The 17,885-nt window shown below is 59.8% G+C and overlaps 2 protein-coding genes across 2 annotated transcripts in view; one reads left to right on the forward strand and one right to left on the reverse strand.

Annotated features, from left to right (window-relative positions):
* Mroh1 (maestro heat like repeat family member 1) overlaps positions 1-16,788 on the forward strand; it is a 49,986-nt gene extending 33,198 nt beyond the window's left edge. Inside the window, exons 22-43 of the mRNA XM_090339587.1 lie at positions 1,092-1,238; positions 1,317-1,343; positions 2,043-2,165; positions 2,333-2,412; positions 2,571-2,685; positions 2,778-2,873; positions 3,384-3,488; positions 4,071-4,206; positions 4,290-4,402; positions 5,684-5,836; positions 10,735-10,889; positions 12,802-12,967; positions 13,381-13,577; positions 14,365-14,502; positions 14,626-14,740; positions 14,987-15,133; positions 15,228-15,416; positions 15,559-15,714; positions 15,785-15,919; positions 15,998-16,100; positions 16,172-16,237; positions 16,582-16,788. Of these exons, the coding sequence (XP_090195713.1) occupies positions 1,092-1,238; positions 1,317-1,343; positions 2,043-2,165; positions 2,333-2,412; positions 2,571-2,685; positions 2,778-2,873; positions 3,384-3,488; positions 4,071-4,206; positions 4,290-4,402; positions 5,684-5,836; positions 10,735-10,889; positions 12,802-12,967; positions 13,381-13,577; positions 14,365-14,502; positions 14,626-14,740; positions 14,987-15,133; positions 15,228-15,416; positions 15,559-15,714; positions 15,785-15,919; positions 15,998-16,100; positions 16,172-16,237; positions 16,582-16,667 (2,748 nt within the window). The 3' untranslated portion in view covers positions 16,668-16,788. The remainder of the gene's footprint in view (positions 1-1,091; positions 1,239-1,316; positions 1,344-2,042; positions 2,166-2,332; positions 2,413-2,570; positions 2,686-2,777; positions 2,874-3,383; positions 3,489-4,070; positions 4,207-4,289; positions 4,403-5,683; positions 5,837-10,734; positions 10,890-12,801; positions 12,968-13,380; positions 13,578-14,364; positions 14,503-14,625; positions 14,741-14,986; positions 15,134-15,227; positions 15,417-15,558; positions 15,715-15,784; positions 15,920-15,997; positions 16,101-16,171; positions 16,238-16,581) is intronic.
* Positions 16,789-16,927: 139 nt separating this feature from the next.
* Positions 16,928-17,885, reverse strand: part of Bop1 (BOP1 ribosomal biogenesis factor) — a 29,355-nt gene continuing 28,397 nt past the window's right edge. Inside the window, exons 13-16 of the mRNA XM_090339581.1 lie at positions 17,586-17,874; positions 17,417-17,501; positions 17,226-17,333; positions 16,928-17,137 (exon numbers count right to left, since the gene is read on the reverse strand). Of these exons, the coding sequence (XP_090195707.1) occupies positions 16,984-17,137; positions 17,226-17,333; positions 17,417-17,501; positions 17,586-17,874 (636 nt within the window). The 3' untranslated portion in view covers positions 16,928-16,983. The remainder of the gene's footprint in view (positions 17,138-17,225; positions 17,334-17,416; positions 17,502-17,585; positions 17,875-17,885) is intronic.

The raw sequence follows: 17,885 nt of genomic DNA on the forward strand, positions 1-17,885 counted from the left end.
TTCAGAGATTTCAGTCTGCATTCCCCTCACCCAGCCACTTTCAGGCTGTGATGAAGCAGGTCGTCCTGGTGAAGGGCAAGGTGGAGAACACGGCCCCCAGGGCGGATGGGAAGCTAGGAGCTGGATCTGCTAAGACCCTCCAAAGCCTATTAGGTTTTGGCTGGGTTAGAGCATTGATCATCCGATGACCCCCAAAGGCCTTGTCTCTGAACACTGCTTCTCTGAAGACATGAGTTTTGCAGACATTTCAACAAGAACTGTGATGGGGTATGGGGGGAGGGGGCACCCTGGAAGCTGACCTGTGCTTTGTCGCCAAGCTGTCTGCACCATCTGTGCTTCCTGGTGGCCAGCAGAAGCTGTGTTCTCTTCAAGGCCTGACTACAGGAAGTGGTGGACTGCCCCATCTGTCCCTACCCTAGCAGCTGTCCCTTCCCATCCTCTCTTTTGAGACAGGGTCTTGCTCTGTAGCCCACACAGACCTTGAACTGACAATTCTCCTGCTTGAGCCTCCTGAGTGCTCAGGTGATGGACGAGCCCCTCTATACCCAGCTCTTCTTCTCTGTCTGTTGTAACTGTCACAGTTGCAGAACTTCAGGGCTGGCTCAGATGTGCAAGGCCTGCCCACTATGGTACAAGCTGAGTAGGCCAGGACAGAGGGGTTGCGTTGCAGTTCCATCTCTATCACCTTCCAGGGCCTCCTCTGTACTTCTCCCTCATCCCTAGTGGCCTACCCTCCTTCCCTGGGGGGCACCTGTGGCATTGCTCCTTTCCCTGGATTTGGTCCTTCAGGACTGAAGTAGCTCAGAAATGCTTTTTCCCTCCAAGGCTTGCTGGGGGAGAGTAGGTGAGGGTCACTGGTGTCTGCTCTGTGGACAGATCCACGACCCTGGGTCCCAGGAGGCTGCCTGGAAGGCTCCAGGACCACAGCGGCTGTCTCTGGCCGCCCAGGACCGCAGGGGTACCCGCTGGCCTCTGCTGCTGCCCTCAGCCCTGCGGCCCGTGGAGGCTGAGCAGAACTGGGAGTGGAGGGGCAGCCGCCTGCAGCCAGCGGGCTTTCCAGGACCCAGGGTAACAGGTCCTCCGCTTGCCAGGATCGCAGCGAGCATGAAGTAGAGAAAGTGAAGAGCGCTCTCATCCTGTGTTATGGGCACGTGGCCGCTCGGGCCCCCCGGGAGATGGTCCTGGCCAAGGTGGAGTCGGACATCCTCCGCAACATGTTTCAGTGCTTCAACACCAAGGTGGGTGCCGCAGCCCCTGTGGGCGGGCCACGCCACACCAGTCTCCCATCTTAATTTGTTTTACTCTTTGTCATTCAGGTTCTGGGAATAAAGGTAGAAACCAAGGTACAGTGTATAGGAGTTGCGTGGGAGTTGTGCTTTTCTGTCTTTCCTGTGGGCTGGGCTTTGGGGCAGAGCCAGACCTGGCGCTCACTGGGCTTCCTGACCACTACTGTAGGGGAGCGTCTTCCAATCTGGTTCTGGGGCCTTCTCCTGGCTGCCTCCCTTTGGACCAGTGTCTTTCCCTAAGACTGAAGTCTCCACTGCCCAGTGACGGCCGAGGGCGCTCCTGGCTCTGCTCCCTGCCGCCTCTAGGGGTGCCCTAGGGCAGGCCTGGGCTCTCTAACACGCTTCCTCTCTGGCATCTCTGGCACTAACCTGTTGGCCTCCCTTGGAGAGCAGAGCCTTCTGGGGAGCCCCCAGGTTCTTGTTCCCTGGCCAGTCGAGTGGGAGTGCCTGGCCCACTGTGGACTCCAGAGTGCTTTACTCACCTGCCTGGTGAGGGCACAGGCCGTGTGGCCCCACGGTGAGGCATGTCTTCTGCTTCACCACACAACTCTGGGCTGTGGGCTGTCTGCCCAGATCCACGACCCTGGGTCCCAGGAGGCTGCCTGGAAGGCTCCAGGACCACAGCAGCTGTCTCTGGCCGCCCAGGACCGCAGGGTACCCGCTGGCCTCTGCTGCTGCCCTCAGCCCTGCGGCCCGTGGAGGCTGAGCAGCAGTGGGAGTGGAGGGGCAGCCGCCTGCAGCCAGCTGTCTTTCCAGGACCCAGCCCTGAAACTGTGCCTTGTCCAGAGCCTGTGCATGGTCAGCCAGGCCGTCTGCAGCAGCACACAGGCCAGTTCCTTCTACTTCTCAAGGAAAGCAGAGCTGGTAGCGCAGATGTTGGTGAGCATGGGCAGCGAGTGCTGGCAGGGAGTAGAGGAGGTGGGCTGGGGAGGCCTGGGGGTGAATGGGGGTGCATCTCCATGCAGAGAGGGGCTCTGTGGGGTTCCTTCTGCCTCCTTGACAAGCGTCAGGCTGCCCGGGTCTGAGTGATGTGCTGCCTCACTCAGGAGTTCATCAGGGCGGAACCGCTGGACTCCCTGCGAACACCCATTCGGAAGAAAGCCATGCTCGCCTGCACTTACCTAGTGTATCCTTCCTTCTCCGTGGCCACCTGGCCGGCATGGTCGCCAGGGACCTGTATGTGAGGACCTGTGCTTTGTCTGAACTCACTGTGGATGGCGGTGGCAGTCTGTCTGCCTAGGCTCGGGGGTTCTGAGGGCTTGGGCCCCTTGACTTGCTGCACAGCCACCTGGAGCCGGCCCTGGAGGAGCAGGCCCAGGCCGACCTGATCCACAGCTGCCTGCGCGGCGTCCTGGCCCTGCCTCCTGAGCCTGAGGAAGAGGAGGGCACCTGCCAGCAGGTGCTGCCACGTGTCCCTCTCCACCTCCCTGTGTCTGTGCTGGCGGCGGGAAGGAAGGGCACTGTGGGTGATGGCCTCTTGTGCCCTTTTAGCCCCTGTATGTGGACACAGTCCATGCCCTGGAAGACCTGCTGACGAGCCTGCTGCAGCGGAACCTGACCCCTCAGGGCCTGCAGGTTATGGTCGAGGTGTGCAGCGGGTGTTTACTGCTGGAAGGTTTGGGGTAGAGGGGCTGGGGGCCACCTAGCTGCCAACCCCTTCTCTGTCATCCTGTGCTCCCTCGAGGTGCTATGGGGTGTTTGCCTGTAAGGGGAGCTTTGGGGCAGGTCAGACAGGCAGCACCCCTCCTGCTTGAATAGCCTAGCACAGGGACTTAACTCAGAGCCTTCGAGGCCCCGTCACATGCTACTAGAGTGGAAGACATGGGTCTTGGACTAAGCATGTGCCCAGTGAGACGGCGCTGAGCCCCGTGCCTTCTGGGGCTTCATGGGGCTGAGGCAGCACCAACCTTCACCCAGGTACTCTGCCTGACAGGGACCTGGCTTGCTTTCCCTGCCTGTGGTGGCTGTGGCTCCCAATGTAGGAGGCTCACCGGGTCCCCAGGAGGGTGGCCATGCAGGGATACTGAGGGCATGGGTTCCTGCCCTTCTTGGCTGCCTCCTGAGCTGGCACCTGTGTGAAGCCACCCTCTTCCCCAGCACCTGAGCCCGTGGATTAAGTCCCCGAGGGGCCATGAACGGGCTCGGGCACTTGGCCTCAGTGCCTGCCTCCTGCAGTACTTCCTCAGGAACCTGCACGTCAGTGTGAGTACTCGGCCAAAGGCCATTCCCTATTGTGCCCTGGCCCTGCCCCTTTGCTTGGGAAGCGGTGTCCTCCTGCCAGTGCCCCAACTAACTCATCCTGCAGCCTCTGAGGGGGTGGAGGACCTGCCCTGGCAGGAACCAGGCTTGGCTTGGGTCTCGTCATGGGTCAGGCACGCTCAACACTTCACTTATGTTGGAGGCTTGACTGGCGGTGTTACCTTTTTGCACGTAGCAGAAACATCTACGTGTTTGCAATCATGAAAACTTTGATTAGAAAGAGATCCCACACTTGGACAGGGCTCTCTGTCACCTGTCACGATTATTTGTTTATTCCCTTGGTACTGGTACTTGTTTTTAATGTGCTGAAACCTATGTCTTGCATCCTCACGCATACTTAGCTGGGCTTTTCCAGCACGCCCAGGTGGACAGGATTTGGTCAGCTGAGCAGAGTGGACCTGACCCTCTGCTGGGCCGGGAGGTGCAGCTCCCAGATGCCACAGCAGCCACGGAGAGGAGCCAGGCTGGGGAGCACAGGGCACATGACTCCTCTGGCCATAGTGGCATGGACTGTCCCCTTTCCAGGCCCTGGTGCCCTTCCACAACCTGGGCCTCCTTGTTGGGCTCTTCTCCCCACGGTGTGCGGACATGTGGCCGGCTACTCGCCAGGAGGCTGTGGGCTGTGTCTACTCCCTGCTCTACCTACAGCTGGGCTATGAGGGTGAGCCCTGCCGGGGTGGGGCTGCCTGGCAGAGGTGCTAGGGGCACAGGGCAGGCCGCCGTCTGATGCCTTCTGGCTCTTAGGCTTCTCCAGAGACCATCGGGATGATGTGGCTGAGCAGCTCCTTGCCCTGAGAGATGGCCTTGTGCACCCAGACCCCACCATCCTCTTCCACACCTGCCACAGCATAGCTCAGGTACCTGCTGGAATCCCTGAGGAGGATGGAGGGGCTAGCAGTGTCAGTGATGGGAGGGATTAACGGGGAACCCAGCACCTCCCCAGAAATCCTGGTGTCTGGTGGGGTGGACTCATTCAGGGACATCCTTGGTGGTGCCATCTCTGTCCCCAGGCCAGCCTTCTGGGGGCCACCATGACCGTGCACGGAAAGGGTGCAGCATGCTCTGCCTGCTGAGGCCTTGGCAGAGACCCAAGAGGGTTCGGGGCCATTGAGGCCAGACTTGTCCAGCAGCTTTTGCCGCCTGTACCAGGCTGCCTGCCCCCTGCAAATGGGATTATGCATAGGCCCAGACCCTCTGTGCAAGCATCCCTAAGCTGATGTCTGCCAGGAGCCCCGGAGGGGGTCCCCTGGCTGGCCCTTAGAGGGTTCTCTGTCTTTGCTTCTAGCTGGCTGAAGTACTCAGTTCCATTGCAGACTGGAGATGCCTGTCAGAAGTCTGTGTAGAGCAAATCACCCCTCTCACCTGGGGACTATCCTTTTTTTTTTTTTTTTTTTTTTTTTTTTTGCCAGTCGTAGGGCTTGAACTCAGGGCCTGAGCACTGTCCTTGGGCTTTCTCAAGGCTAGAGCTCTACCACTTGAGTCATAGCTCCACTTCCAGCTTTTTTTCTATGTATGTGGTACCGAGGAATCGAACCCGGGTCCTTGTGCATGCTAGGCAAGCACTCTACCACTAGGCCACACTCCCAACATGGGGACTTCCTGTGCCCTCACACCTGAGCACTGCTGTTCTTCCTGAGGCAGCCCTCTAGGATCGAGGATTGCACAGAGGAGGATGGAAGCAGGAGAGGGGGGTCTTGGAGTGCTGGGGAGCAGAAGCCCAGCCCTGGACCTGTCAGGGTCAGTGGGCACTTTGTGCCTTGGAGTCAGACGCTCCGAAGTGATGCTTCTATTGCATTTGCAATGGGCTTTGCTCTTCCTTGTCCTCCGGGCCCTTTCTTTCATTTGCTTCAGGACAGTCATCTGTCTAAGGAGAGTGGGAAAAAGGGACTTTTGTCCAGTGCTAAGCAATGGCAGTCATATCCTTCCTGGGGTGCCGGGGTTAGGGCAGCCACGGACCTGCCCTTGACTCCCTGAGGTCTGGAGAGTTCTGGAGCCACCCTGCACCAAGGCCCCCTCCAAGCCCTGGGCTGGGAATGCCCTGCTGCGAGCTCTCCCAGGCTGGGGAGAGGAGGCCGAGGCCTTGGCCTCTGGAGGGCTGACCTTGCCTCTTGGTTCTTGTGACACCACCCTCCTCCCAGATTATCGCCAAGCGCCTCCCACCCGACCAGCTCATCAGTCTCTTGCTAACGATGTTTGAGAGCCTGGGAGACCCTGTGAAGAACTGCTCCCGGGCGGCTACGGTCATGATCAACTGCCTGCTGAAGGAACGGGGCAACGTGCTGCTGGAGAAGGTGCATGGCCGTAGGGTGGGCGGGAGGTGGGGCCCAGAGCTCTGTTCCTGGAGGACCTGGGCACCTGGATACCCTGTGTGGCTCTGGGCCGGCACTCACAGCTCTGTTCCCTTTCACTCAGGCTTGATATGAGCAAATGGTTTTCTTATAGCCAGTGACAAAGGAGAATTTGATTTGAGAAACTCTGCTGTGAAATTGAGGCGGGAAGAAAGCGTGCCTTGGGCACAGGGTGCCTGTCTGTAGTCCTGGCTACTCGTGACTAAGCAGTGCGGGCCCAGCAGTTCTAGAGCAGCCTAGGCAGCGTAGCATAGCTGGTCTAAAGATGAGCTGGTGGGCACTCAGCTGCTGAGCTACTGACCCAGAGGCTGGAGGTAGCAGGCACTGGCGGAGGTCCCAGCCCCGTTACCGTGGAGGACCCTGGTACAGAGAGCCGCCACCCAGGTCCTGGGACACAGCAGGCCTGGGGCTCCAGGCTCTCACACAAGCTGCTGTCCCGGCCCATCGCTTCACTCAGGCTGCCCATTCACCCGTCTGGAGGGCCCCAGCCTCCTCCCATCCTCTCCTCGTAGCTGTTTCAGATTTGGACACGAGTGATGGCAGACACTCAGGTGTAGAGGGAGGTTGAGGCCTGGAACTGCACAGCCCCTCCCGTCTGTTGAGTGGTTTCTTGGGCGTCCTAGAGAGGTAGAGGCTTCCCCAGGAGGGTGGTGAAGCAAGGTGCACAGCTTTGTGACTGAGGAGCACCGTGTGTGGTGACCTGGAAGTGCATAATGTCCACATGCCATCGAGGGGTGATTGACTGGAGGGAGGGGGATCAGGTGGCGGAGCACTGCTGTGACATGGGGTCCACCTGGAGCTCCCCAGCTCATGTCAGCTCTGTGCAGAGGAAGGGAAGAGGACCAGGCTGGAGGGGGGCTGCTAGCCATGGTGCTGGCCCCGCCGCATCCAGGGTGTCGTGTGCATGGCTGCCCACACTCGGGGCATTCCTGTTCGTGGTGGACACTTCCCTTCTCCTTTCCCACTCGTGCCGAAGATTGGACGGGGGCCTCTTGTTAGACAAGAGCCTTACAAATGGAGCCATGTCTGCAGCCTCTTGTTTTATTTTGATTCTGAGATGGAATCTCACCACCTTTGTCCCCGCTGTCCCTCCCTAACTTGAGATTCTCCTGTCTCTGCCTTCCAAGTCCTGGGATTACAGGTGTGAGCCACAGCCAGTGATTTACATCTCCTCCCTGCCTGCAATCACGTCAGGTGTGTCCCCGGAGGCAGAGTTGCTGGCTTGTCTCTTCACCCCCTCCTGCAGTGCTTGAGCTTCCAGCTCCTGTCCTCATCCACTTGTGGTTCCTGTGTGTCTTTCCAGTGGCCGCCCCACTGAGGTTCTGATTTGTACTTCTCTAATGGTTAGTGAGGTCAGGCGTGTGTGGATGTCGTTTGGCTGGTTCTGTAGTGTCTTTGGAAAAATATCCAAATCCTTTGCTCATTTTCCAATCTATTTTTTGTTGGTCATGGGGCTTTAACTCGTGGCCTGGGTGCTGTCCCTGAGCTTTTTTTTTTGGCCAGTCCTGGGCTTGAGCTCAGGGCCTGAGCACTGTCCTTGGACTTTCTCAAGGCTAGAGCTCTACCACTTGAGCCTCAGCACCACTTCTGGCCTTTTCTATGTATGTGGTGCTGAGGAAACGAACCCAGGTCTTCGTGCTAGGCAAGCACTCCACCAGTAGGTCACACTCCTGGCCCGCCCCTGAGCTCTTTTGCTCAAGGTTAGTGAATCTACCACTTTGAGCCATAGTTCCTACTTCTAGTTTTCTGGTAGTTCATTGGAGATAAGGGTCTCAAGCACTTTCCTGGCTGGATTTGAACTGCGATCCTCAGATATTTGCCTCCTGAGTTAGCTAGGATTATAGACGAGAGCCACCCACACTCAGCCAGTTTAATATTTTTGTTGTACTTTTCAGTGATTTACGTATATTTTGGTAGATACATAACTTGCAAATTCATGTTTCATTGTGTAGGGTGCCTTCTCACCCTGTTGATACACAACTTTCTAAGCTTACCTAGTTCTTTTGTCTGGTTTGATTGCCTGTATTTTGGTGTCATGCCCAAAATGATCATCATAGCTCTGGGTCCCCTTTTTCTTTCTTCCTTTTTTCTTTTTTTTTTTTTTTTGCCAGTCTCTGGCTTGAACTCAGGTCCTGGGTTCTGTCCCTGAGACGCTTTTGCTCAAGGCCAGCATTCTACCACATAAGCCGCAGCACTGCTTCTGGCTTTTTCTGTTTGTGGTACTGGGAAATCAAACCTAGGGCTTCAAGCTCATACTCCACCACTAGGCCATGCTCCCGGCCTCATGGGTTCCCCTTTGCCTGGTGGAATTGGCTGCCCCACTGTGGCCTGAGCCCCTGGCTTAGATTGCAGGGGTCTGGAGCACAGTATCCAGGTCACTCTGTAACTCAATGTGGTTTCATCACAGCCTTGTCAGAATCGTGGAACCTCCTTTTTGTTGTTGTTTATTTGAAGCAGTCTAACTCTGCAGTCCAGTCTGGCCTTTCACTCAGGATCCTTCTGCCTCAGCCTTCCTAGTGCTGTGATTACAGCTTCATGCTGCCGTGCTAGAGCTGCTCCCTCTTCTCCCTGCCCTGAGATCCCTTTAAAGGCAGGGTCTTGTTTGCCACACCACAGGCGCGGGGGGTTGCAGAGCACAGCCTGCTCTGGGCCTATGCCAGGTGGCAGGATGCCCAGGACGCCCAGCAGTGGGCTGAGGGATACGGCCGAAGCCCACCTGGGGTGGTTGTCCCCCTGTGAACAAAGGTGCCCAGGTGCAGTCCTCTCAGCTGAGCAGGCCTGCCCACAGGGCGTTGCAGGTCCACAGAGGAGACAGCAGACTAGGCTTCTTGGCTTCCACATGTGACTGCACCCAGGGACAGAATGTCCTCAGGATTGAGGGGACTGTTGGGCATGTGGCTGCTGGGATGGGTGCACAGCAGCGTGAATGCAGACTTGAGTTCCCAGCTGCACCGCCACAGAGCTGCTGCAAACCATGCAAGACTGACCTCTGCTCAGGAGCGCAGAGTGAAGTGGAAGGGCAGTCCCCCGAGGGGTGAGCACTGGGAGGTGAGCCCCAGAGAGCCTGGAAGGCATGGGGTGCAGACTCCCACCTGACATGGGGGGCTGCTACAACGCAGCCCTCATTCAGGGAGCAGACAGAGCCTCCCCACTGTACAGAGGGAGCCAGAGGCGTGAGGTTCTAATCCAGGAAGTTATACAGAAACTCTCCCGGCCACAGTGGGGCTGTGACATGTCAGCAAAGTCACTGCCATGTGAGATGAGGGTGACAGACCTGATGCTGAAACTGCGAGATGACCTTCCTCCCAATCTTCAGAAAGGGTTAGGAAGTATGGCCAGTGGAAAACCAGTCAGACTTCTCCAGAGCCAGCAGCACAGAGGAAGACAATCCACTTGGCAGTGGGCAGATTCCATAAACCAGATAGGAGGTGGAGCCAAGACAGGGTGTATGTGGGGGGGGGGAAGAAGGGGGGCTGCCATGTGGCCGATGTTTTGAGCTGCGCGGGAGGAGTGCACCCTGCATCCTGCACTCTTTCTGTAACCCTACCTGGTGGCACTTACTTCAGGGGAGGAGTCTGCTCTCTCCCTTAGAGAGGGAGCAAGGTGTGGCGGTTGTCTAAGGCATAGCGCTCAGCATCTCTGACACTTCCTGACTTGGTGAAGGTGGTGGCCCGTCAGGGGACATCTGCCAGGGAGCCGGGCTTCCTGCCCTTTTCTGCACTAAGATTCAGTCTTGTTTCTCTGCTTGCGCCTGTACCTGGATTTGGTTCTGTGGTTGCTTTGGCTGTGGCCGGGGTGATACGTTCATGTCGTTGTGCCCAGCTCCCTCCAATCACCAGGAACCCTGTGACATGGTGGCTCGGGCAAGCCTGGAGCTGCGAGCCTCCCACAAGATGACCAGTGCCAAGGCCCTGGAGGAGGTGGAGCCTCAAGCTCCGCCTGCCTGGTGAACCTGCCCACCTTCCCGCCTCTCCTCCTCCCGCGCAGATGGGACATAGGCACAGGCCCGCGTATGGGTCCTTGCTGCACTTTTTACAGGCTTTGCCAAGTCAGGTCCTTGTCATTTCTCCAGCTTCACAAGACACCTAATGGGTTGTGACTCCAGTTCTGCCATGTTGTAACTGCAACCCCCCTCCCCCACCCCGGGCGAGTGTCACCTCCCACCCCAGTGCTCCCCAGGCCCACAGTTCAGCTCTTTGGAGAGGAACCATGGGAGACCCATAGAAGTGCCAGGGCTGCAGAGCCAGTCCTCTGGGCGAGGGGAGCGCCCCTCGCCCAGAGTCCTCCCTGCCCACATTCCTGTTTTTCTGTCACCTCACTTCTGTAGCAACAGGAAACCTAGACTCCAGCCTGTGCCAGCCCCAGAGCTGGCGTTCTCCTCTCAGCCTGGTTCCAGCCTTAGTTTTTCTGTTGAGTCCCTTTCTCCTCCCCAGGCCCTGGTCTAGCAGCCAAGAACAGCACTGTGGTGGGCAAGGCACCCACGGGCTCCATTACCCTCACACCCGGCCCAGCGGCCGGGCCCCCACGGCCATGCTCCTTCCAGCAGCACTGGGCTTCCCCCCCCCCCCGCCCTCTCTAATAGACGGGGAATCTAACCTGGGATCTTGCCCATGCTGAGCGAGGCGGGTGCTCTGAGCTACAGCTCGTCTGGCTCTCGGTGTGTGGCCTTGCCCCGCTCTGGCCCGGGTGACTCTCAGTCACTCTGCCCCTTAGGGCTAGTGGGTTCCCCAGCATGGTCCAGGGCTGTGTCCTTGTGTCTGGCGTGGGTGAGTACGCTGGACCCCTCTGCTGCCCAGCCTCACTGCCATCTTTGGTCCCTTACAGTCCCTTCCTGTCCACAGGTGCCTGAGATTGTGAGTGTGCTGCGCTCCAAGCTCCAGGGGGTGGAGGAGGAGCACGTGCTGCCCGCTGCCCAGCACAGCGTTTACCTCCTGGCCTCCCAGCACTGCGCAGCCGTGGTGTCCAGCCTCCTGGGGAGCCCCCTGCCCTTTGACAGGTACCCAGTGCTCTTGAGCCCCCCCCCCCCCCCGGCCCTGCCATGGGTGTCCTTCTTGTCTCTGTCCCTGCCCTCGCTGCATGGGTGCCCGTGGCCTTCTGTTGGCAAGAAAGTGAGGGGCCTCGCCCCTCGGGAGTCGGGATTCTCACTGCACCCTGACTGCAAGTCAGCAGTTGTGCAGGAGGCCGAGATACGAAGATCAGGGTGCAAGCCAGCCTAGGCGGGCAAACCTTCAGCCAACCACAGAAATATAGGACAAACAGACAAAAAAGGGGAGCTGTGTTAGTGGGCTAGCCTTCAGCAGAAAAAGCTCAAGGATGAGGCCCAGATCCTCGGCGTGGGCGCTGTCCCCGAGCTCTTCAGCTCCAGGCTGCCACCCTACCCCTTGAGCCACAGTGCCACTTCTGGTTTTTTAGTGGTTAGTTGAAGAGTCTCAATGACTTTTGTGCCCAGGCTGGCTCTGAACCTTGAATACCTAGCATGACAAGTGGGAGCCATGGCTTTGGGCTCTGCATTTGTCACTTTAATGAAAGTCCACTGCCTCTGCCTGCTCTGCTGTCTTCCTTACTGTTCTGTTGTCGCTGGTAGCTGCCCTAAGTGTACCTCGTGCCCCGCCGGACACAAGGCCCTCCCACTGCCCAGTCAGAGCCAGGGCATGCGCACCTGCAGGACAGGTGCTGGCCGCCCTCCCTGTGTGTGGTGCCGTCTCAGGTGCCCTTCACTCTGCTTTCCTCTTGGGAGGCACTGGCATGCAGGGGACGAGTGCCTCCCCAGCCTCTGCGGAGAGCTCTCTCCACGTGTGTGGGCCTTGGCCAGCCTCACTTGGTGGGGGCAGGCAAGGTGCCCAGCCACCACCACCATAGGTCAACAGCTCTCTGGAGGAGATGTCTTCCCAGACCCTAAACGCCGTGAAAAATGGTCAAGTAGAGCTCCTTGAGACTCCTTTGTCAGCATGGAAGCGCGGCTGGCGTTGCAGTGTGCTCGCAGCAGCACCTGCGCACTCACCAGGGGTCGTGGGCGTCATTCAGTGCCAGCCATGCTCCACAAGCCTCTGGATTTTTGTCAGTTTTGTGCATGTGCGTGCTGGTCCCGGGGCTTGAACTCAGGGCCTGGGCACTGTCCCTGGCTTTGTTTTGTTCAGGGCTAAAGCTCTGCCACTTGAGGCAGAGCACCACGAGCACAGGGCCGATGGTTCGCGGGTTTGCGGTGTGCGCCTCTGCCGCCTGCTCTGTGTTCTTCTGGGGCGAGGGAAATCTCTGAGGGCTCCTGGGAGTCTGTCTGAAGTCGGACACTGCATTGGGAAAGGTATTCAGACTCGTGGGGTGGCGGGAGCTAGGCTTCTGCCTAGACTTCTCTCCACCCCCACCTCTCTGTCTCCTGGCGTGACTCCTCCTCCTCCATGCAGGCCTTGGGCAGCTTCTCCTATCTGTTCTCCTGTGTACTGCTGCTGTCTTCTGGTGAATCCAAACTGGCACCAGATGTGGCACTAAGTGCCCTTCTCGTCTCTCGGGGACCTCTGCTCCTCTTTCACATTGGCTAGTTTCAAGTCTCCAATCTCCACTAGCTGTTTTGAAGCTGGTCCTGTGTCTGTGCAGCACACGGACGCAGCGGCTTCCCTGGTGGGCCTGAGGGACCTTCCTGCCCCGCCTGACTTCACACCCTCCTCTCTGTGACTTCCTGGGGTCCCCTGGGGCCTTCTACCTCCTGCCCAGCACAGGTGTGCAGGCCCGGATTCTTCTCTGTTCTTTATTGCCAGCTGGCTCTGGAGCCCTGTGGTCAGAAGAAGGAATGACTTCAGATCTGAGATCCAGATGCCATTTCCCCTCAGCTAGAGCCGAAGGTGGAGCTGTGGGCTGCAGGAAAAAGTGCTGGCTGCCAGGGCTCACAGTAGCCTTTCTCTCTCCCACTCCAGCCACACCTGCGCCCTGTGGCGAGCCCTGGCCGTGGAGCCCAGCCTCACTGTTCAGGTCCTAGGGCTGCTCATGGAGAAGATGAGCAGGGATGTTCCGTTCAAGGAGAGCCGGACTTTCCTGCTGGGCAGCACCCCTGACCGAGTGGCCACGCTGCTGCCCCTGGCAGTGAGTGGGGATGTGGGCACCCTGGAGGCACTGGCAGCTGTGGTGGGCTCCAGAGGCCAGGCTCATAAAGCCAGGCAGGTGCTGGCCCTCAGGGGAGCCCACTCCATGTTTTATCCTGCAGAAACAAAAATAAACCCAGCCTAGCCGCATTTTAAGCAGTAAAGCAGCTGTGAGAATTTCCTCCCCTCCTTCTAAGGAACTAAGAACAGATGGTCCCAGGCCAGCCCTGTGGAGGCTGCACCTCCCTCCGCCCAGTCCCTCTCACACCGCTCAGGCTCCGCTGCCTCTCCCTGGAGACAGACAGATCCCCCACTGCACAGGGGGCACGTGCCAAGGGGCTGGGACCCCTTCAGGTCCTGGGGTGGGAGCGCAGGTGTGGCCTCGGAGATCACCTTGTGGCGGCTTCTCCCCAGGCCACCTGTGCCCTGTACGAGGTCATGTCTGCCCCCGCATCTGCGCCCGCAGTGCTCGAGCTCTACCCCCAGCTTTTTGCCTCACTCCTGCTGCGGGTCAGCTGCACGGTCGGTGTCCAGCTGCCCCGGAGCCTGCAGACCAAGGAGAGGAAAAACACCAGCACAGCCCACGCTGCCAGGAACCTCGAGCCCTGCAGGTAACGCGCCCCCTGCCGCCCACTGAGCACGTTGGAAGCCGGGGGCAGCAGCCTGCCCCACGGGCTAGTGTGGGCTTTTTTGGATACCCAGAAGCCCAGGAGTGAACTTGCTTCTAGAAAGCCCCATCTCCACCTCTACAAGGTCGGGCAGCATTGCCACACCCACCATAGCTGGCGGGAAGCCAGGCTCTTCCCATCTGGGACCCTTGAGCCTCGGTCGGCACTGTGGGTGGGGGCAGTAGGGGCAACTGCAAGCCAAGTGTCTGCTGACAATGGCAGTGCCAGGAGCTGTGCGGGCAAAAGGGACTCTAGGGGTGCTCAGGTGGGGCTAGGCTGGCGCCTCTCTCCAAGGTGCACTGCAGGGCCCTTTCAGCTATCAGCTGGGCTCTGCATGGGAGGAGAACCCTGTACCTCTCCTACCCCCCACCCCACCCCATGTGTGTTTCTAAGGCTCGGGTCTCTGCCGAGGGGCGCCATGTCCCAGGTGAGGCAAGCTGCTCACACCTGCCAGGCCTGGGCCCTGAGGCAACAGCTTGAGCACAGGAAGCTGGCGGTCCAGGGGCTGCCTGCAGTGCCTAAACCCAGGACGGAGGCCAAGCACCCGGGGTACTGGCTCCACTGCCCGGTCATGCCAGGGCACTTGCTTTCTTGTCTCAGCAACTCGGCTGCTCAGGCTACCATGGAATCTGCGAGCACCCGTGGGCAGCAGAGACCCTGCACGAGCTCACAAGGGCCGGGGTGCCAGCCCAGGCACAGCAGCTGTCGGCATGGCCGCCTTTCCCCACAGCTCTGCAGTGGAGGCCCTACAGGTGCTGCTGCTGCAAGGAGGCAGTCAGGGCGTGGTGCAGTGCCTGGAGCAGCAGGGGGGCTGGGAGTTGATCAGAACCCCGGCAGGACACGAGGATGGGGTCACTCAGTTGGCCAGGTATTCTGTGGGTGTGGAGTGGTAGACTGGACACTTGAGGTTCCGGGCTTGGGGTGGGAGGGCCCCTGTCCTCGAGCTGGCCAGGCTGGGGCCGGGGCTGCTCCAGCACTTGACTCTCTGCAGCGCCATGGCCAGGTGTGCGGGCCCTCGGCTGCCCCTGGTGTTGAAAGCACTCACGTGCACACAGAATGGCGTGTATGAGATGCAGAGGGTCACCTCCACCGCCTTCCTGGCCCAGGTAGGAGCCCTGCACACCCTTCCTGCTCTAGAGGAAAGGCCTCATCCTGGGGCTGACAGCCCGACGCAGGGAGGGGGAAGAACGCGGACCTCCCCAGCCCACACCAAGCTCGGTCAGCTGCTCTGGCAGCTCAGCATCCAAGCTTTTAGCCTGGCCGCGACCTGGGGTGACGGGCGATGCCAGGGTGTTGTGGGCAGCAGGTCTCTGGGAGAAGTCTGGGGTGGGAATTGGTAACTCTGCCTCCAGCTGCTCGGCAACAATGTAGTCAATGACCTGATGCTCTTGGAGTCGCTGCTGGAAAGCCTGACAGCCCAACAGAAGGACTCCAGCGCCAGTGTGCGGCGGCTGGTACTTCGTGGCTTGGCCAACACCGCATCTGGCTCCCCTGACAAGGTGGGCCGAGCAGGCCACCCCGTCCTGGGCACACGCTGGGAGGGGCTGGGGCAGCAGGCCAGGATCGGCTCAGCATGGAGCCCTCGCTCCCCAGGTGCCAGCCCATGGACCCCAGCTCCTGACCGCTATGATCAGCGGGCTGGACGATGGGGATGACCCACAGAGCCTCGTGGCCCTGGAAGCCATGGTGGGGCTGGCACGGCTGCTGGAGCTGGTGGAGCCCTGGGACCGGCGCTCCGTGCTCCTGCACACGGCCATCCGCATCCGGCCCTTCTTTGACAGCGTAGGTGGCGTGGGTGGCACACTGCAGTGTGTCCTGCAGCCCCCAGGCCTCCTGGACCTGCCCTGGGTTGTGGGTCCCTGCTCCCTTCCCTCCCCCTTGTGCAGGGCCCCAGGCCTCCTCCTGTGGTCACCTTCTCTCCCAGGAGAAAGTGGAGTTCCGGGCAGCATCCATCCGCCTTTTTGGGCACCTCAACAAAGCCTATCATGGCGACTGTGAGGACATCTTTCTGGAGCAGGTTGTGGGGGGGCTGGTGCCCCTCTTGCTGCACCTCCAAGACCCTCAGACCCCTGTGGCCAACGTAAGTAGCAGAAGGGCAGCCTGGCGGGCAGCCTGATGGGGCTCGGGCTAATGAGCACCCCATCCTGCAGGCCTGCCGGTTTGCCCTGTGCCTGTGCGCGCCCCACCTGCAGTGTGAAGAGCTGGCCGCCGCCTTTGACAAGCACCTGCAGGAAGGCCACAGCCTGCACTTTGGGGAGTTCCTCAACTCCACCTGCAAGCACCTGGTGAGGTGGGCATGTAGGGAGGGGCCCTCCCCGTGGGCCAGGGGATCCTGACCCCACTCTCCCCCCCCCCCTTCACAGATGCATCACTTCCCCGACCTGCTGGGCCGCCTGGTAAGCACCAGCCTGTTCTACTTCAAGAGCAGCTGGGACAGTGTCCGGGCTGCAGCGCCCCTGTTCACAGGTGAGCCGCCTGCCCCCCACTCCCCCACCCCGACCCGCAGACGCTGCACACCTGACCCCACCCATCCGCAGGGTTCCTGGTGTTACATGCAGAGCCAGAGCACAGGCCACAGGTGGACCTGGAGCAGCTCATTACAGGTGAGCTTCTCTTGCCAAGGCACAACATACCTGTGCCACCCCACCCCTGAACCTTCCCAGTTTTGCCAGAGCCCTGTGGACCCTGTGGACACCCACAGGAACTAAGTGATTTTCCTGGATTTCAGGATTTTCTTCCCTGTCACTGGTGACCTCATCGTCCTAGTAATTCACGGAAACTTCTTAACTGTTCCAAAAGAGCTTAAAAAACACTAAAAAAGGAAAAACTATCTTTCCGCTGGCTCTCCAGCCCTCCCGGCAGAGGCCTGTCTGTTAAAGCAGGCGGTGGGCGGCGCTGGGCCCTGGCACAGCGTGTGTACTAGTGGCCTCCTCCTCTTCTTCCCTAGCCCTGCGTCTCCTGCTCCGGGACCCTGCGCCCGGGGTGAGGGAGAAGGCTGCGGAGACACTGGGCCGCTTGGTGAAGTTTGCCTGAGGCCTGGCCCACACCACACAGGAAACACACTAGCCAGGAATTACCCAGAAGACCCTCTGCCGGTGAGAGGGCCAAAACAGCCCTCATTCATCTAATGCTCAATAAAGCCCTTTCCTCCTCAGCCCTGGTGAGAGGGTACCAAGATACGGCCTTGGCTTCCGCCAGAGCCCCTCGGCCCTGGTCCCAGAGGCTTTCAGGTGGTGAGGTGAGGTCTTGGTGCTGTGGGCTGCCGGACACCCCATCCAAGAAGGCAGAGGCAGTGGGGAAGAGAAGCATCTATTGAGGGGCCCTGGCCACCCGGCAGCTGGATGGCGGCCTAGGTGAAGAGGCGGATGGTGCCGTCTGCCCCTGAGGAGAAGACCCAGGGCTGTGTGGGGTGGAAGGCGACGTCCAGGACGCCCAGGTCTCGGGTCAGGGTGTGTCCCTTGAGGACCTTGACGGGCACCAACAACGGATTCTGCAGCAGGTCGCTGTGGAAGAGACGGGAGGGGGCTTAGGGCCTGGGCGGTGGAAGGACTCGGTGCTCCACAGAGAAAGCTGGCTGGAGTCAGCCCTCACCTGTACACCATGCCATGGCAGACAATGACGCTGCCGTCATCCGAGCCGGACGCGAAGAGCGGGTACCGTGGGTGGAAGGCCACGGCCCGTAACGCCTTCTTGTGGTGCCTGAGGGAGCATGGGATTCAGTGGGCTCAGGGCTGGAGGGCGGGGTCGCCGGCCACCCCTCACTACCTAGCCCCGGGGCTCACCTCATCACTTTATATGGCTTGGTGGAGAGATCCAGGTCGAACCACACCAGCTTGCTGTCATAACTGCCACAGATGATGTTGTCCCCTGTGGCAGAGACAGACATCCTCACACCACCTGCACCACGCACGCTGGCTCCCTCACCCCTGCCAGGGCGCTCCGCCCCCTCACCTGCTGGGTGCACAGCCAGGCTGGATACCCACTTGCAGTTGGGCATCAGCTTCTTGGTGAGCTCTTGGCGCAGCAGGTGGTAAATGCGGATGCTGCGCTGAGAGGCCACCAGCAGGAAGGGCCGGGTGGGGTGGAAAGCCACTCGCTGCACCTGGCCGTGGCTGCGGCGGAATGGGCTCTGGCTGCGCCGCCGGCTCAGCTGGTGGATCAGCACCTGGGTATGGCTGGGGCTGGCGAGCACCACAGCCAAGTAGTCTCCTCGCCCGTGCCAGGTTACCTGCGTCACTGGCTACAGAAGGG

The sequence above is a fragment of the Megascapheus bottae genome, chromosome 9, assembly GCF_031878675.1.
Source record: "Megascapheus bottae isolate mThoBot1 chromosome 9, mThoBot2.hap1, whole genome shotgun sequence".
In the NCBI taxonomy this organism is placed as follows: Eukaryota; Metazoa; Chordata; class Mammalia; order Rodentia; family Geomyidae; genus Megascapheus; species Megascapheus bottae.